This window comes from Amblyomma maculatum, chromosome 1 (genome assembly GCF_055883805.1).
Source record: "Amblyomma maculatum isolate TAMU_Amacu chromosome 1, ASM5588380v1, whole genome shotgun sequence".
Taxonomy (NCBI): Eukaryota; Metazoa; Arthropoda; class Arachnida; order Ixodida; family Ixodidae; genus Amblyomma; species Amblyomma maculatum.
The window spans coordinates 206,974,918-206,988,871 of NC_139344.1; the positions used below are offsets into that span (position 1 = coordinate 206,974,918).

Here is a 13,954-nt window from a genome sequence, read left to right on the forward strand (position 1 = left end):
CCCATGCCCTCCTTCTTGCGTCACTTATACATGCCCAAAAAACTGAGTTGACGTCAAAGGGAAGGGGCGGCTACAAATACATGGTGAGGCGTCACCCCAATTGGTTGCGAGCGGTTGCCAGGAGCACCTTTTAGATATTTGTAAATTATCGGGTCCGTTTAGCATTTTTAAAATTGACTTGGATACTCACAAAGGCCACCTCTACAGATCTTTTGCTTTAAAATATTACCATAATTATCATTTCAGTATCCTTTCAACTAGTAACATGCTGCAGTGTGTATGAGGGCTGTCAGTTTCCTGGAAACTCTTCAATTCAGCTGTCACAGCTGGCTAATGTTTTAGTTTACATGCTTTTAGCCTCCTTCAGTGTGTTGACACAGATTTTACGGTTGCACTCATTTTAAATGAGAGTAAGTGAATTACACTTTCACTGATAACTTGCAGTAATTCAGTTCTTTATACATGTAGGCATAACAAATGCTATATGCTATAATAAGTAGGACAATAGCATTTCTGTCTTCAAGCAGGAAAATTTGGAAGGAAATAACACATTAAAAAAAAAAATTAAGAAGTAGAGCTAATCCCTACAAGGCACAAACATGCCTAGGCTTAAGGCATCATTAGAAAGGTGTTAAATGCTCTTCAATATGTGTATATGGCATGCCAGCAGAATCTCCTCAATGGATACGATACACCTTCTACAAAGCTAATTAACAGAGTTAGCTTCTAATATGTGCGCTGGCACTAGAACTTCCACTCAGTCATTTAGCCACTGTGTGATGTCTGACGCCTCCAGCCTTGTCCAACAGCAATGCGACACACTCGTGTCTGTGTCGGCAGTTTGTGTGATGTCATGAGGCCACATGTCATAGCCGAACTGGCAGGAGCTGCCAACTTGAGCAGCAGTTTTGAGATTGGAATTGAATCCACTGGGACCCTTGAATCGCACATCAGACACACTACTCCTGGACCATGCAGGCACGTTTGTATAGCTTGCAATTAGAATGGGGCTTTATACCTTTCACAAATGGGGTCTTTAAAAAAAAAATGTGGTAGATTACGACTGTATGCCAATGGGCGAGTGTGGCCCAAGACTGGTGAAAACCAAAATGCTAGCACACATAATTTACATTTGGCCTAAGCATACTAAATCACCAGTTTTTATTTCTTTTTTTCCCAGGCAAAAAGATTGGTGTTTTTATACCCGTGATATTGATAAGCTAGCCAACCTTTTGTTCTCTCTTAGAGGAACCTTTATGGCAAAGTAAGGCTTTGTAGCTATACCATAGAAGTTTCTGCAAAACTTTACTTAACCATATTTATAACAAGGAGCTCCTTAAGTTACAAAAAGCCTTAGTATATAATAATACTCGCCATGTAAGCATTCCCACGGTGTTACCGTGATTCTGCTATACTTCATAGTAACCTTTTTAGGGCTAGCACTGCACAAGTGTGCCTATAATAGCATGCATCAATGAAGAAATAGAACACTGGGTAAAAAGGATAAAGTGCAACAGCTGCCAACCTGTGTCCTTGCAGAAAAACCCAGCGCACGGCATTCGACGAGCACCTGAAGCACATGGCAGACAAAAGGACACCATATATACCAACAATGCAGACTTCTACAATTTAGACAACCTAGCAACACTTGAAAAGCAAACTGGGCTGCACAGCACACAACAAAAAGCCGCCACATGCAACATAACATTTTCACAAGTGGGCCCACAGCACGCTTACCTAGAGGCTGAACCGCTGTCATCATCAGCAGGGCACCTCCTTTAGGCGCCGATCCTGTTTCATACCTGAGTGTGACAATAAACCCTGTTTCTCGCAAAGGGAATGATGTTAGATTTTTCCTGGTGTCCCACATGGGAGCTGATGAGTCTTCGAAATCTTGGCCTCTTCTAATCAGAAGAGTCTCAGTTGAGTCTTCTCTAATGGGGTCCACTACCATGATGCCAATGGCACGCTTATCTTCACAGAACACACGAAATTCCCTTCTTGTATTGGGAGTGACTTCAGCTACTCGTATGTAGTGCCTTTCATCAGGGTTCAATCGTATGTTGTCTGAAATTACTGTGGCTGTATCCTCAGCCCAACGCACTGCATCTCTCTGCTCACGCCTTGAAAAGACAGGGTCATACCACACTCCACCACCCTGATTCCCTAGGATCCTGTTGTTGGTTATGTCCACACCTTGAGATCTTGTCAGTATCCCATGGCGGCGGTTGTTATGGATTTCTGAAAGTGTGACTACTGGATTGTGAATGTCCCTGAATATATCATTCCACATCAAACCAATCCCAGAATCAGTGTTTTCTCTGATGTTCAGTTGCTCTAAGATGTGGTTATTGAAGTCAACCTGTAGTGCAGGCTTAAACGTGTGTGTGGCATAATCAAGTTGTCCTGCTTTTTCAATGACAACATTTTTGAGTATACTAGTTTCTGCATGAACGCCCAAACGAATACCAGCCCATGATGGCCTCACACAGCGAATACCTACCTCAGAAAAACATGAATTTTCAAAATCTTCTCCCAGAACTTCATGTTTGCAAGTGAGGAAGTCTGTGTCCATTTCACTGCAGCGAACATTGCTAAATAGTATGCGACTGGTGCCACCGCTTGACGCTTGAGATGCTGGCTCCATCAACCACTCATGTGAGCTCAGAACCATCCCCAGCTGCTGGCAGACAAGAGCTGCAGCCTCTATAGTGAAGCCATATGCACACACACCACCAGTTGTTCCATTGACGGTCACTTCTATGGTGCCTTCTGTCACAGAAGAAAGCCTCAGGCTTGGCATTTCTGTCACAAGGGATTCCATTTCTTCAGCTTCCATGGGAACACTCAGCGCAGTGTACACAATTTGCTCATTAGTACCATCACTCTCCAGTCTTCCTTCCACCATCATACCAATAGACTGTTCAAACTGCAGTCTTGTTCCTGGCCTTACAAGCAGCTTTGACCCACGTCGCACAAAAATGTCTTTTTTCACAGTGTAGTCGCCTCTTTCAAGGGCGACTTCGCCCATAACTTCTCCTCCTATCTCTTTATTTCCTGCAGTCTTAAACTGCATAATTTTGTCCCTTTCATAGTTGGATGAAATTTGTTCTCTTGTGTCAAGGTCTTGACCACTCAACAAATATTGCAGGAACTCCACAGGTGCCAAGTTGTAACGATCCTTTCGGTCAAAGATTCTGTTGTAGATTCGCAGAGCAACATCGGGCCTGTAAGTGTCAAGTCCCCAGAAGTTCAGAGATGCATTTATAATGCTGCCATGATCATCGAGGTGTGAACCAAGCTCATAGTCTGACCTGGGATTGCTAAACCTGTTCCTTTTTATGACTGTGTTGTTCGAAGTCACTGTAACAACAGCCGCAACTCTTGACCGTGGATTGAGGCTTGCAAAAGGCTGCCGAATGCTATTTTCTTCCAGCCTGTTGTGATGAAAGTTCAGCATTTGGACACTGCTGCCGTGCACCAGCCCAATTCGTGCAACAAAGGCTCCAGAATTGAACTTGAAGTCATTTTCAGTTACTTGTATTTCAGCAACTTTATCGCCATGATGTTCCAAGTGTTCTCCGTGGTCCTTGTTTTCAATCCATAAGACTCCAGATGTGTGATTCATGAAGGAGTTGTGCCTAATTGAAGCGTTGACATTAAGTGCCGGTGTCATCTGAACTGACAACTTTGTTGAACCTCCAAACTTGTTGTGTGTGATGTGCAAGGTATCAACTTTTGCTTCACCATTTCCAGTGCTTTTTACCCAGCACGACTGGTAAACTACAGAAGGACCACCATTTGCTTGAAATGTGTTCATACTGATGTTCCAGAATGCATCAGCCCTGCAGACGTTGCCAAGTAAGACTCCAATATCACCATTTGATGAAATGTTTGAGAATGAAATGTGAGTGGTAAAATTAAAAGGGATCCAGTTCGATGTTTCATTGAACCACAGAGCAATGCCCCTTCTTGAGTTCCCGTGGACAGAAGACTGCTGAATGTGTTTGTAACCACCAGCATGTGTAGCATTAACACCATCGCCTTGGTTCCCACTGATGTCACTTCTGTTGATGAGGAGATCTCCGACACCACCGTCCATGTGAATGCCAGCAACATGCGTATTACCCTGGATCTCTGTGTCTACAACACTTGCACCTGCCACTCCATCACGAAGCCAGATACCTCGTCCATTGTTGTTACTGATATGGCAACGAGTCACATTAAGGTCATAGTCTTTTCCTATAAGAAAAAAAAAAAGAAAGACAAGTAGCCTTTTTAGACCATCAGTGGTACATATTTAGCAGTTTAATGAACAAGAAAGATGGTGTTATAGCTTTTGTAAATAAAGCAATTGATGCTGACCATCTTGTGGACAAACCTAGTTATTTGCTCTGCACAGTAAAATGTCTCAGATAAGATAAATGTACGTACACAGTCGAAACTTTATGCAACACAAACATTAGATACTAAATGTCTAAGGTTACTCTAGTTGATGTGCTTATTGTTTTAATAACCACAGAAACATTAACTGCATTTTGTTTTGAGTCACAGACTACCAATGAATGTTGTGTTTTTAGACGTACTTTATACAGCAACAAATGATATCCAGCCAACCCCTTATCACTGCTTTAGCAATATGTCGTATCTTCCACAATGCAATAAATTTAAACCATACACTTACCAATGCCAAGCACTGCTTCCATAGAAAACTCCAGCTGCGGAAAAATGTCATTCTGTTGGGAGTATGTGTACTTTGGAGGCTGGAATTCAATTGTGAGAGCGCTGCCTTTCTGTGAAGAAATGCTCTGTGGCACAGTGGTATTATCAATGGTGAACTGTGCTAACTTATGTTCATCCAGCTTCAGCTTTCCATTCCACACTGTCACAGTGCCTCCTTCAAGCTTTTTTCGGCCATCGTATCTCTGCATGTTCTTGAAATGAACAGTCAAAACTAAGTCTCCATATCCTGCTGGCAGCACCTACAGAAGAATAGAGACACAATTCTGGTAAATGCTACCGCAGCTAGCATATTTTCAAATAAGATACATATGTGAACTGCACTTACCCTAAAGCAACTTGATTTGTAATTTCTTCTGTCCAATTGGTAGACAAAAACTGTAGGGTAGCGGATGTTGGATACAGATGACGACTCACAGAAGCTTGTTTTGCTCCCTATTTTGGTTTCATGCCTAGTGTAAACGATTCCATCTGCGCCGTTTTTCATCACCATCACACCAGACAAGGTGACTCCTCCTTTGCTTGTATTTATGAAGATGCCATAGCCTGCAGAGATCAGTGAAATATGTGCATGGTTTTTTTACCTTTTCACATAAAATGCCAAACAAATGAATAAAATGTGCTATACATTGTAACTCCTCTCAGTTATTAAGCTTGCATGAGCTAAATTAATGTAGATAAATCATGATGTGCTGATCTTTATTTTGGACAAACCCCCTTGACGACATTGAAGGAAGATGTTATTAGCAGCATCAGTAAAATATGCAGTGGTGGAACTTTTGCACCAATTGTGCCAGGCTGCACCAAATGACAAATCCTGCTATGTGATACTACAAACCGTATTTTTGCTAACTTCTGCACCACACCTGCTTCAGAAGGTCACTGAAAAACTTTGCCAAGAGCGAAACTGAAGCCAACCCTTGTTGGCTTTGCACTTCTCCACAACTTTTATATAAAGAAGTGGTATGGAAATAATAGAAATTTTTGAATAATTTGCGAATAGAATCTGCTGTTTTGAGTTTATCGCGTGTTACCGTTTGACACAAGACTGAACGGATATCTGAAAACTATGGACGTTCATCTCCTCAGAAATTTTGGCCATATTTCTAAACGCACTTGGCATTCATGCATAGTGATTTGTTCATTTGCATAGCATGAAATGCCAATATTCCATTTATTCTATATTAAAGGTACCAGTTGATAAAAATAGCCATCTGATTGCCCCAACTGTTTGCTTACTAGCACCAGAGGAAAAAAAAAACGAAAAAAAAAAAAAACCTAAATTGTTTAGTTGTAGTGGAGATATGAGTATAGTACAATATTTGCCTCCAGAGTTAATTTTGTAGCCTTACACTTCATACACCAGCTAAAATAAAAATAAAATTTTGATGCAATTTTTTTTTATTTCTTTTTAAATCCACAAGTCTATGCTCCATTCCTCCCCCATGTAATACCTCATACCAGGGGACTTTGAGGTTTACTTTAAAGTAAATATATGAAAACAGAACCTAATACAGTGCTGTACTGGTGCCTTGGTAATATCGCACAGCTGTGCATGGACTGTAAGAGCAAACAATATTTATATTTTTACAGAAATGTTCTTGTTTGGGCCCACTGCGGTGGCTCAGTGGTTTTGGTATATGACTGCTGATCTCAAGGTCACAGCTTCAATCCTTGGCAGCCCTATTTCTATGGAGGTAGAATAATGAAATGCCCATGTGCTGTGCATTGCTAGTGCCTATTAAAAAACCCCATCTGGTCTAGAATAATCAGGTTAGCACAGGTCCTGTCTTCCTTTGTCCTTTGTCTCAGCGCTGTTATTCCCCTTCAGAATGTACCAACTAATTCAGCTCTCCATTTTACTGATCTCTTATACCTTATATGCGTTGCTTCAATATATACAATTGTTTTTTTGTCTCTTTGCACTTTCAAAATGTGTGACTAGTATTTTCCTAGTAATATTAAAGGATCTACGCTCAGTACTAAAGAGGGGATACCTTTGACATTGATACACAACACAAAGAGCTCCTTTTTTTTATGTGTAGTTTCCACACCTGTACAGCATATACATTTGCATGCAATTGTCCAATGTCCTATTTGTTCTCTGTGTACAAAGGTATCGTGATGATGCTGGTATGTTTTCAAAGGAAGTACCTACCTCTATTTTCGCTGAAAACACTCTGCTGTATCTCAACTGGCTGGTTGGGCATGGTGACATTAATGCCATGGTAGGCTGACAGGCGTACTTCCACATTTTTCATCACTGGTGGTGTACCATAGACTTGAATAGCTGCTGTTGCGTTTCCATCTTGCTGGCGACCTGCATACTTCACGACCACATGATGTAGAATGGACTGGGACACTTCTGTGTTGATCCAATCATTAGGACTGATTTGCTTGTTCTGTGACTCGGTCTTAGCCAACTCGAAATGAAGACCACGCCAGTAGTGCCTTGCTTGTTCTTGAAGTGTTGGCTCACAGGCAATCTCAATGTCCAGCTGAAAATCTGCGTTATCACAAAAGATTTCACAGATATGATTTTAATTCAAGCATTCAAGAATCGGCTGAGAACATACTCAGGTTGCTGACTAAATGTTGTGGACTGGAATAATGCTTAGCCAGTGTGAACACTTGAAAATTATCAGATACTAGATCAGGACCTTAAGAACTTTGGCTCTCTAACGAAATATAGCACAGGGACATTATACAGGTCAGAGGTAGCTAATGAGAGATGAGACCTTTATAAAACAATTTGAGTTTTATACCTGGACCTTATCATATGAGTACAATAATTTATCCTAGTTCAAAGCATGTCAGTGTGCTCTGTCACTTCTCTTAGCTTCGCACAAACAGATGTGAACCCCAGCATGAAGGGACAGTTATTCAAGTTTAGATACATTCCTTAACATATCTCGCACCAAACTCCACAGAGCAAAGCTTCATGCATATGTTCCAAAGAAGATAACCTTATGATAGTTAGATTAAATGGCCACCATCAGTTTAACGTTGCACTTTTCATTTCAGTCGCCATTTGTTGCAAATATTGAGTGATTTGATCCCAGCAACTACCAGTATTTGATTCTGCAGACTTAACTGGCAATACAAAGTAAATTTGGAAAAGAAATTCAAAGGGCCAAGCATTACAGTGACCATCACATGCTGACCTAAGGGACTATAGACACTAAATTTTGGTGGCATTGTTCTTCTTGTTAATGATGCGTAATTCATGCCTGTATATCGATCCGCACGCAGTTTTCGCCTACGACCGCTAAATAATTTATAATTGAATTTTCTTTTCTCAGCAGCTGAGATATGGCTGTGACGTCACAATCATGTCTTGATACGCGGCATGAAAAAAAGCAATATAATTGCTGATTCTTCACTTCTGGTGATTCCTGTTCTTGAGGCAGACTCGCTTTATCATTGCAGTGAATTCAAATGACACAGTAATGATTATATAATTGTATTTTCATCCCTCACGTGGCCTAGACTTGACTGTGACGTCACAACCATCGCTCAGCTGTTGAAACAGAAACAGGCGAGAAAAGAAATTCGATTATAAATTATTCAGCAGCCGTAGGCAAATATGACGTGGTGATCCGTATACAGTAATGTTTTAAGCATCTTACAAAGAATAAAACATGAACCCAAAAATTATGTGTCTACACTCCTTTAATGCTCCTGAGCAGCTGTCTTTTTGGCAGTTGCATTAAATGTCACCTCAGCAGGAAACAAAATGCAGCTTACATATAGGGCATTCTCAAAAATAGCGCCACGTACGACACACAGGAGAAAAGGAAACTGTGCCATGGCCTGTCATGCGCCGTGTCCTGTCCTTTTCTCCTGTGTGTCCGTGTGTCGCACGTTGCGCTGTTTTTGAGAATACATTACCAACTAGCCCGGAATCTCGCACATATAAGGCAGTCACTAGTACAGTACATGTCACATGGTGTAGCTTAGCTCATTAGAGTATGGATCATAGAATGCTCACAACTATGCAGGCCGAATACGAGGAGCTGCTGTATGGGTGACCTTGACCTGTTCATCGCTACACCCAGGGTTAGGTACCATTTCACCTCTTTACCAACCCTCCCTAGCTGCACCCAAGAAGGAAAGCTTCCAACTACACTACTGATGCTTATCAACCGTACACGTGCTGGCATCATCATTTATTGATCCCTCGGTGCACAGATGCTTGTGTGTTTTGTACGCATGGCACAGGGTATACTGTTTTCAGAGCACAATGAAAACAGAACCAAGGCAGGAGCAATCATACCATACACAAAACTGGGTTGCTAAGGCAGTTTTCAGAAGCATGAAATTAAAAATAATGGTTAAGAATAGTGCAGTAGCCCACTAAGCTTGCCCTTGAGATTTCACTGTGTCTGCACCATTCTAATGCACCCCCAATATAATGGGTATAGTTTGCACCAAAAATTGGAAAATGATAATTTTGCTTCATTTTTGGAATCCCACTTTGACATGCATGAAAATTTAGATGCCTATTAATTTAAAGAAAGGTGCGCCTTAGAATCGTGCAAATATGGTTGATGTGCATGTTCTGCCATTCCTTTTGGCTGCTTCAGGCAATGCAGACTGTATTAAAGGCTGCATACTCAATCAGCGGTACCTCGATCATTTTACCCCAATAGCACACACTATCACACGATTCACAACTTAGGACACTTTGTATCAAATTATAAAGTTTGAAATTAAACTTCTTCACAGGCAGTTTGGGAACTTTCTGCTTCATGTCCATATTACCAATAGTCATACCAATTTTAAAAGGAGGCAAGCAAACTAGCCAGGTGTGCAGCATTGTTCCAAGTCTTCATAGTAATTTTAAAGGAGTATAGATGCCTGCATAATGCATTAGCATACATGGATTACTATACAGTATTCATCTGTAACCACTATATAATATATAATTGAATTTCTGTCGCATGTTGTTTCAGTTTCGATTTCAAGAGCTGAGTGATGACAAGGACATCAAAGGTCACACCAAAACATTGTGGTATAATTGCTACTTCAACATTTTAATTCACCACTTCGCTAAAGCTAGCCAGCTTAAACAGCTGGAATGACGGCAAATAAAGGAACAGTGGTTAAATTTCAGTTTTTCATGCCTCATGTGATCTATACGAACCTTTGATGTCGCAGTTGTAACCAAACAATTGAAATAAAATTCGATTATGCATTATTTAGTGGTCGTAGGTGAATGCCACATAGTGATTCATGCATACAGTATTAGGTACTGTGATGCTGTCTTACACATCACACTGCATAGAAGAGAACATGTCAAAATTAGGTGTCTATATTTTTCATTTTTATGAAACTCCAACCATTCCCGGAGTGTGCTTCCACCCATACCACACCACCACAAGATGCATACCACAAGATGCATGCCACATTATGTTGTGTACTAATAATAATTGAGTAACCAGGGTGTTTTATACTAACACTGGTCCTTCTGTACTTCTCTGATGTAGCTGCAGACCTTTTTCATGCTAGCTTGACCACTGAATGTTCCTTATATCCAATTTAAGCAAACATGGCAAGTCATCAACAGATATAATACACAAAGCACTTTGTTTTCCAAAATTCTACCTCATAAATTTGCAGTAAGTTTTTAAAGTTCAATTTTGTTTTAGTAAAGCTGCCTATGAAACAGCAGTCCTGTCATGAATGTTTCCTCTTCTAGTACTGTAAATGAAAAGGTTGACTTAACTTCTGAAAATCTGTTTTATGGTTATAGATTGTAATGTCCCATATTAACTCGGGCTATGAAGGACAATGTAGTGGAGGGCTCGTAACAATTTCAACTACCAGGAGGTCTTTGGTGTGCACTGAGATCACGCAGTACTCGAGCATCTTGCATTTTGCCTCTATCGAAACACGGCTGCCGTGGTTGGTAGTATCAAATCTGGTCACCCAGGTCAGTAGTCGAGTGTTCTAACCATTTAGCCACCAGGGTGGGGCTCCAGAAAAGCTATAAGAGAACTTTAACACACAAGGTTGCACATGATGATATGGTACTGTATTGTTCTTTAAGTAACACCTCAGTTAACACCACATGGGCTGTACACTCACCACATATTCCACTCCCAAGTTGTCTGTACACCCATCCTGGGCATTGGTCTAGGCTCTGTTCACCTCCAGTACAGTTGGGACTGGCAAACATAAGCTGTCGTGAATCGTTGTGCCGTGGCAGCCAGCCTTGAAGTAAGCCACCCGAGAAGCCCAAGTGTCGGCACACAACTCGCACATCTTCATCAGTCCAGCTGCACAAAATAACACAGGGCACCATTGTATGTACTGCTCACATATATTACTATGCATGAAAGCATAATCTAGGTAGTCGTACAATGTCACACAAGTGCCCAGCGAGTATAGTTTGTGCATTGACAGCGATTCTCAGTAAGTGGTGTACAGTTTCAAACATAGGTACTATGAAAATAAGTCTGCATGCACCGATCAATTGCCAAAGATCTGCTTGCACAATGCTCTGAAACTGCAAATACACTGGCCAGATGTGCCTACATGATATTTGTACAGCTCCATTAACATAAGAAATTTCAAAACCATCGTGCATTTTTATCTACTTGCAGGTTACTGTCGCAATTCTGTTCACACATCAGGTTTAGAACAGCCGTAGGGTGATCAAGGCAGGCAATTCTGTAATAGCTGGCCACCCAATGCTGTCTGCAATATAAGCTTCTTTTCCATCATATGTTCAACTTCATTTCTTAATTGCCTGATTTAATATGATTCCTGTAATAACACCATCACTTAATTATGCTGGCCACCCAATGCTCTCTGTAATATAAGCTTCTTTTCCATCATATGTTCAACTTCATTTCTTAATTGCCTGATTTATTATGATTCCTGTAATAACACCATCACTTAATTATGCTGGCCACCCAATGCTCTCTGTAATATAAGCTTCTTTTCCATCATATGTTCATCTTTATTTCTTAGTTGCATAATTTAATATGATTCCTGTAATAACACCCTCACTTAATTAGCTATGGCAGGCAAAGGCGTGCGCAAGGTTCTGCATGCATTAGAGGGAGCAAAGGTCCACCGCAATGCCCCCCATTCAAGGCCCCTAAATTCAAAACACAACGCGAAGATGAGGAACGGTTATAAAACATTTATATTGATGTAGTGGAGTAGCAGCACATAAAAAATATTGTGTGCTTAACAAACAATTACTCGACGTGTTTCTCACTACGGTTCCTTTAAATGAGTCCCCGGCTTTCCGGGAGAAAAGGTAGCTTGGAACACAACAGCACGAGTCCTCGGCCGCCAGTATAGCAAAAAAAATCTGCATGACCATAACCCTGCACTTTTAGAAATGACGGCACAGGTCCAAAAGAGTGAAGGTATGGGGGCAAACTTGGCGCCCCTCTTAGAGGATTGGGGGTGGGGTGGCCGCCCTCCCTCTGCGCACGCCTATGAGTGCAGGCTATAGTAAGCTGAACATAGGTGCAGCAAAAATCGTTTTCCACACGAACTGCATGCATCCTAAATCCAAAAGGTACACTCTGGAGTTGTGTGCCCACGCCATAGGAAAATTTAATTTCAGCAGGCATCATGTGCTGTATAAGCTTCTGTAGCCAGTTGTACGTGGAACATATACGACATTTGCGCTACCAAGCTTAAAAATTAAAAGAAAGGAACAGCAGGTGCACTGTCATGCAACATAACTGACACATATTGGAAGTTGTCTCACATTAGGACCAATATGCTGATCTGCGATTGGGCAAATGATTAAACATGACATTTGGAGTACAGTTCAGAGAAGCTGTGTAATGTGGAATGCTGCTGAAAACAGCATATGCAACGGACCAGTGCATCAATGTTTCATATGAGTGTTTCAAAGAACTCTATCAAAAATTCTTTAAGAAAAAAGGAGTTCAAAATAGAAAACAATTTCGGGAACAAACTTTATGACACAATAGACATAATTTTCAATTAAATATTCTAATTAGATATCTAATAATCTAAATATAAATTACCTTTTTAATTAACCTGGTTGGGTTTGAATGCCAATAGGGAATATGAAGCCATGGATTAGATGGTGCCATATCAGTTTTTGAAACGAAAAAACATTTTTAAAGCCCTGAAGCGCGTATAAATTCGGCACCATTTTTTCTTGCAAAACCAGAACTGGACACACCAGATATGCTCGCAGGAAGTTCGCTGGAAACGTTACTTCCACTAGCACGTTAAGAGGTTCGTTCGATTCAGAACTGGTTCTCGGCACCAATTCTGGAAAAGTTCCGCCGGTGCCAGTCGGGTGCCGGTGAGGTGCAGTTCTAATTTTGTGGTTCAGGGGTTCAGGTGCAGGTGCAGCGCGTCAGCAGCGCCACTTCAGACGAGCTAGTCGTCTGCTCGCGAGTTCTCGTGCGCCGCGAGCTTTAAGTTTTCGCGGTGCGTCGCGACGTCGTGGACGACAACATCGTCGAAGTCAACTTTAAGGAATTTCTGGAGTCCTTCGACAGTGAGGATGAGGAGCCCTACGCCGTGCTTTCCTTCGAGGCAACATCGTTGTTCAGACCGAGACCGACTGGTTCGGACAGACCGTAATAACCGAGTTCCCGTACAACTGAAGCGCCGTTGCCAGATATTTCAGCTTTGAACTCGAGAGGGTATTCAGGTTGTCACAAGAGACCTCAGAGGAACTTGCCATTTCACAGAGAATGACGCCGGATCCGTCGACGACGGGAAAAAATGTCCCTAAGTCGATAATCGATGTTTTTAAGCATCTCATTGGCAGCGCGCGTCGTCTGCTAGTGCCGTCAACACGTGCACCACTTTTCTGCACCTCCTCCTCGGAGGGTGCCGCGGTTCTTTGCACCACAGCGGCACCACGACTGCACCTAAAATCAATCGCGGAGAGTGGTGCAGGGAATGCTGTGAATCGAGCGCTTTGGTGCAGCGCACCGTGAACCGGTTCTGGGGGTGCAGAGAACCACGGCTGAATCGAATGCAGCTGGCGCCCAATCAGAACCGCCTGCGCCACGTCATGTACACTGTTTTGCTTCGCCTCTTGGTGCGAAGAAAAGGAGGGTCATTGCCAAACTGCGTTTTTCTTTTTTTTTTTTGAGTGAAAAGCTTCATTACGTCATGTTTCGCCAAGGTCACTGATGGAGATAATTTGACCTTCAAGCCAGAGGAGGGGGGTCCGTGACGTCATACCATGACGCGC

General features: G+C 41.8%; 1 protein-coding gene across 3 annotated transcripts in view; it reads right to left on the reverse strand.

Moving 5' to 3' along the window:
• bark (C-type lectin domain-containing protein bark beetle) overlaps positions 1–13,954 on the reverse strand; it is a 109,520-nt gene that overhangs the window by 10,902 nt on the left and 84,664 nt on the right. For 2 of the 3 annotated variants that reach the window (XM_084590108.1, XM_084590110.1), the window contains exons 3-8: positions 10,831–11,021; positions 6,899–7,246; positions 5,069–5,286; positions 4,685–4,982; positions 1,738–4,242; positions 1,526–1,570 (exon numbers count right to left, since the gene is read on the reverse strand). In XM_084590108.1, the coding sequence (XP_084446234.1) occupies positions 1,526–1,570; positions 1,738–4,242; positions 4,685–4,982; positions 5,069–5,286; positions 6,899–7,246; positions 10,831–11,021 (3,605 nt within the window). The remainder of the gene's footprint in view (positions 1–1,525; positions 1,571–1,737; positions 4,243–4,684; positions 4,983–5,068; positions 5,287–6,898; positions 7,247–10,830; positions 11,022–13,954) is intronic. The other variant, XM_084590109.1, reaches the window with a different exon arrangement.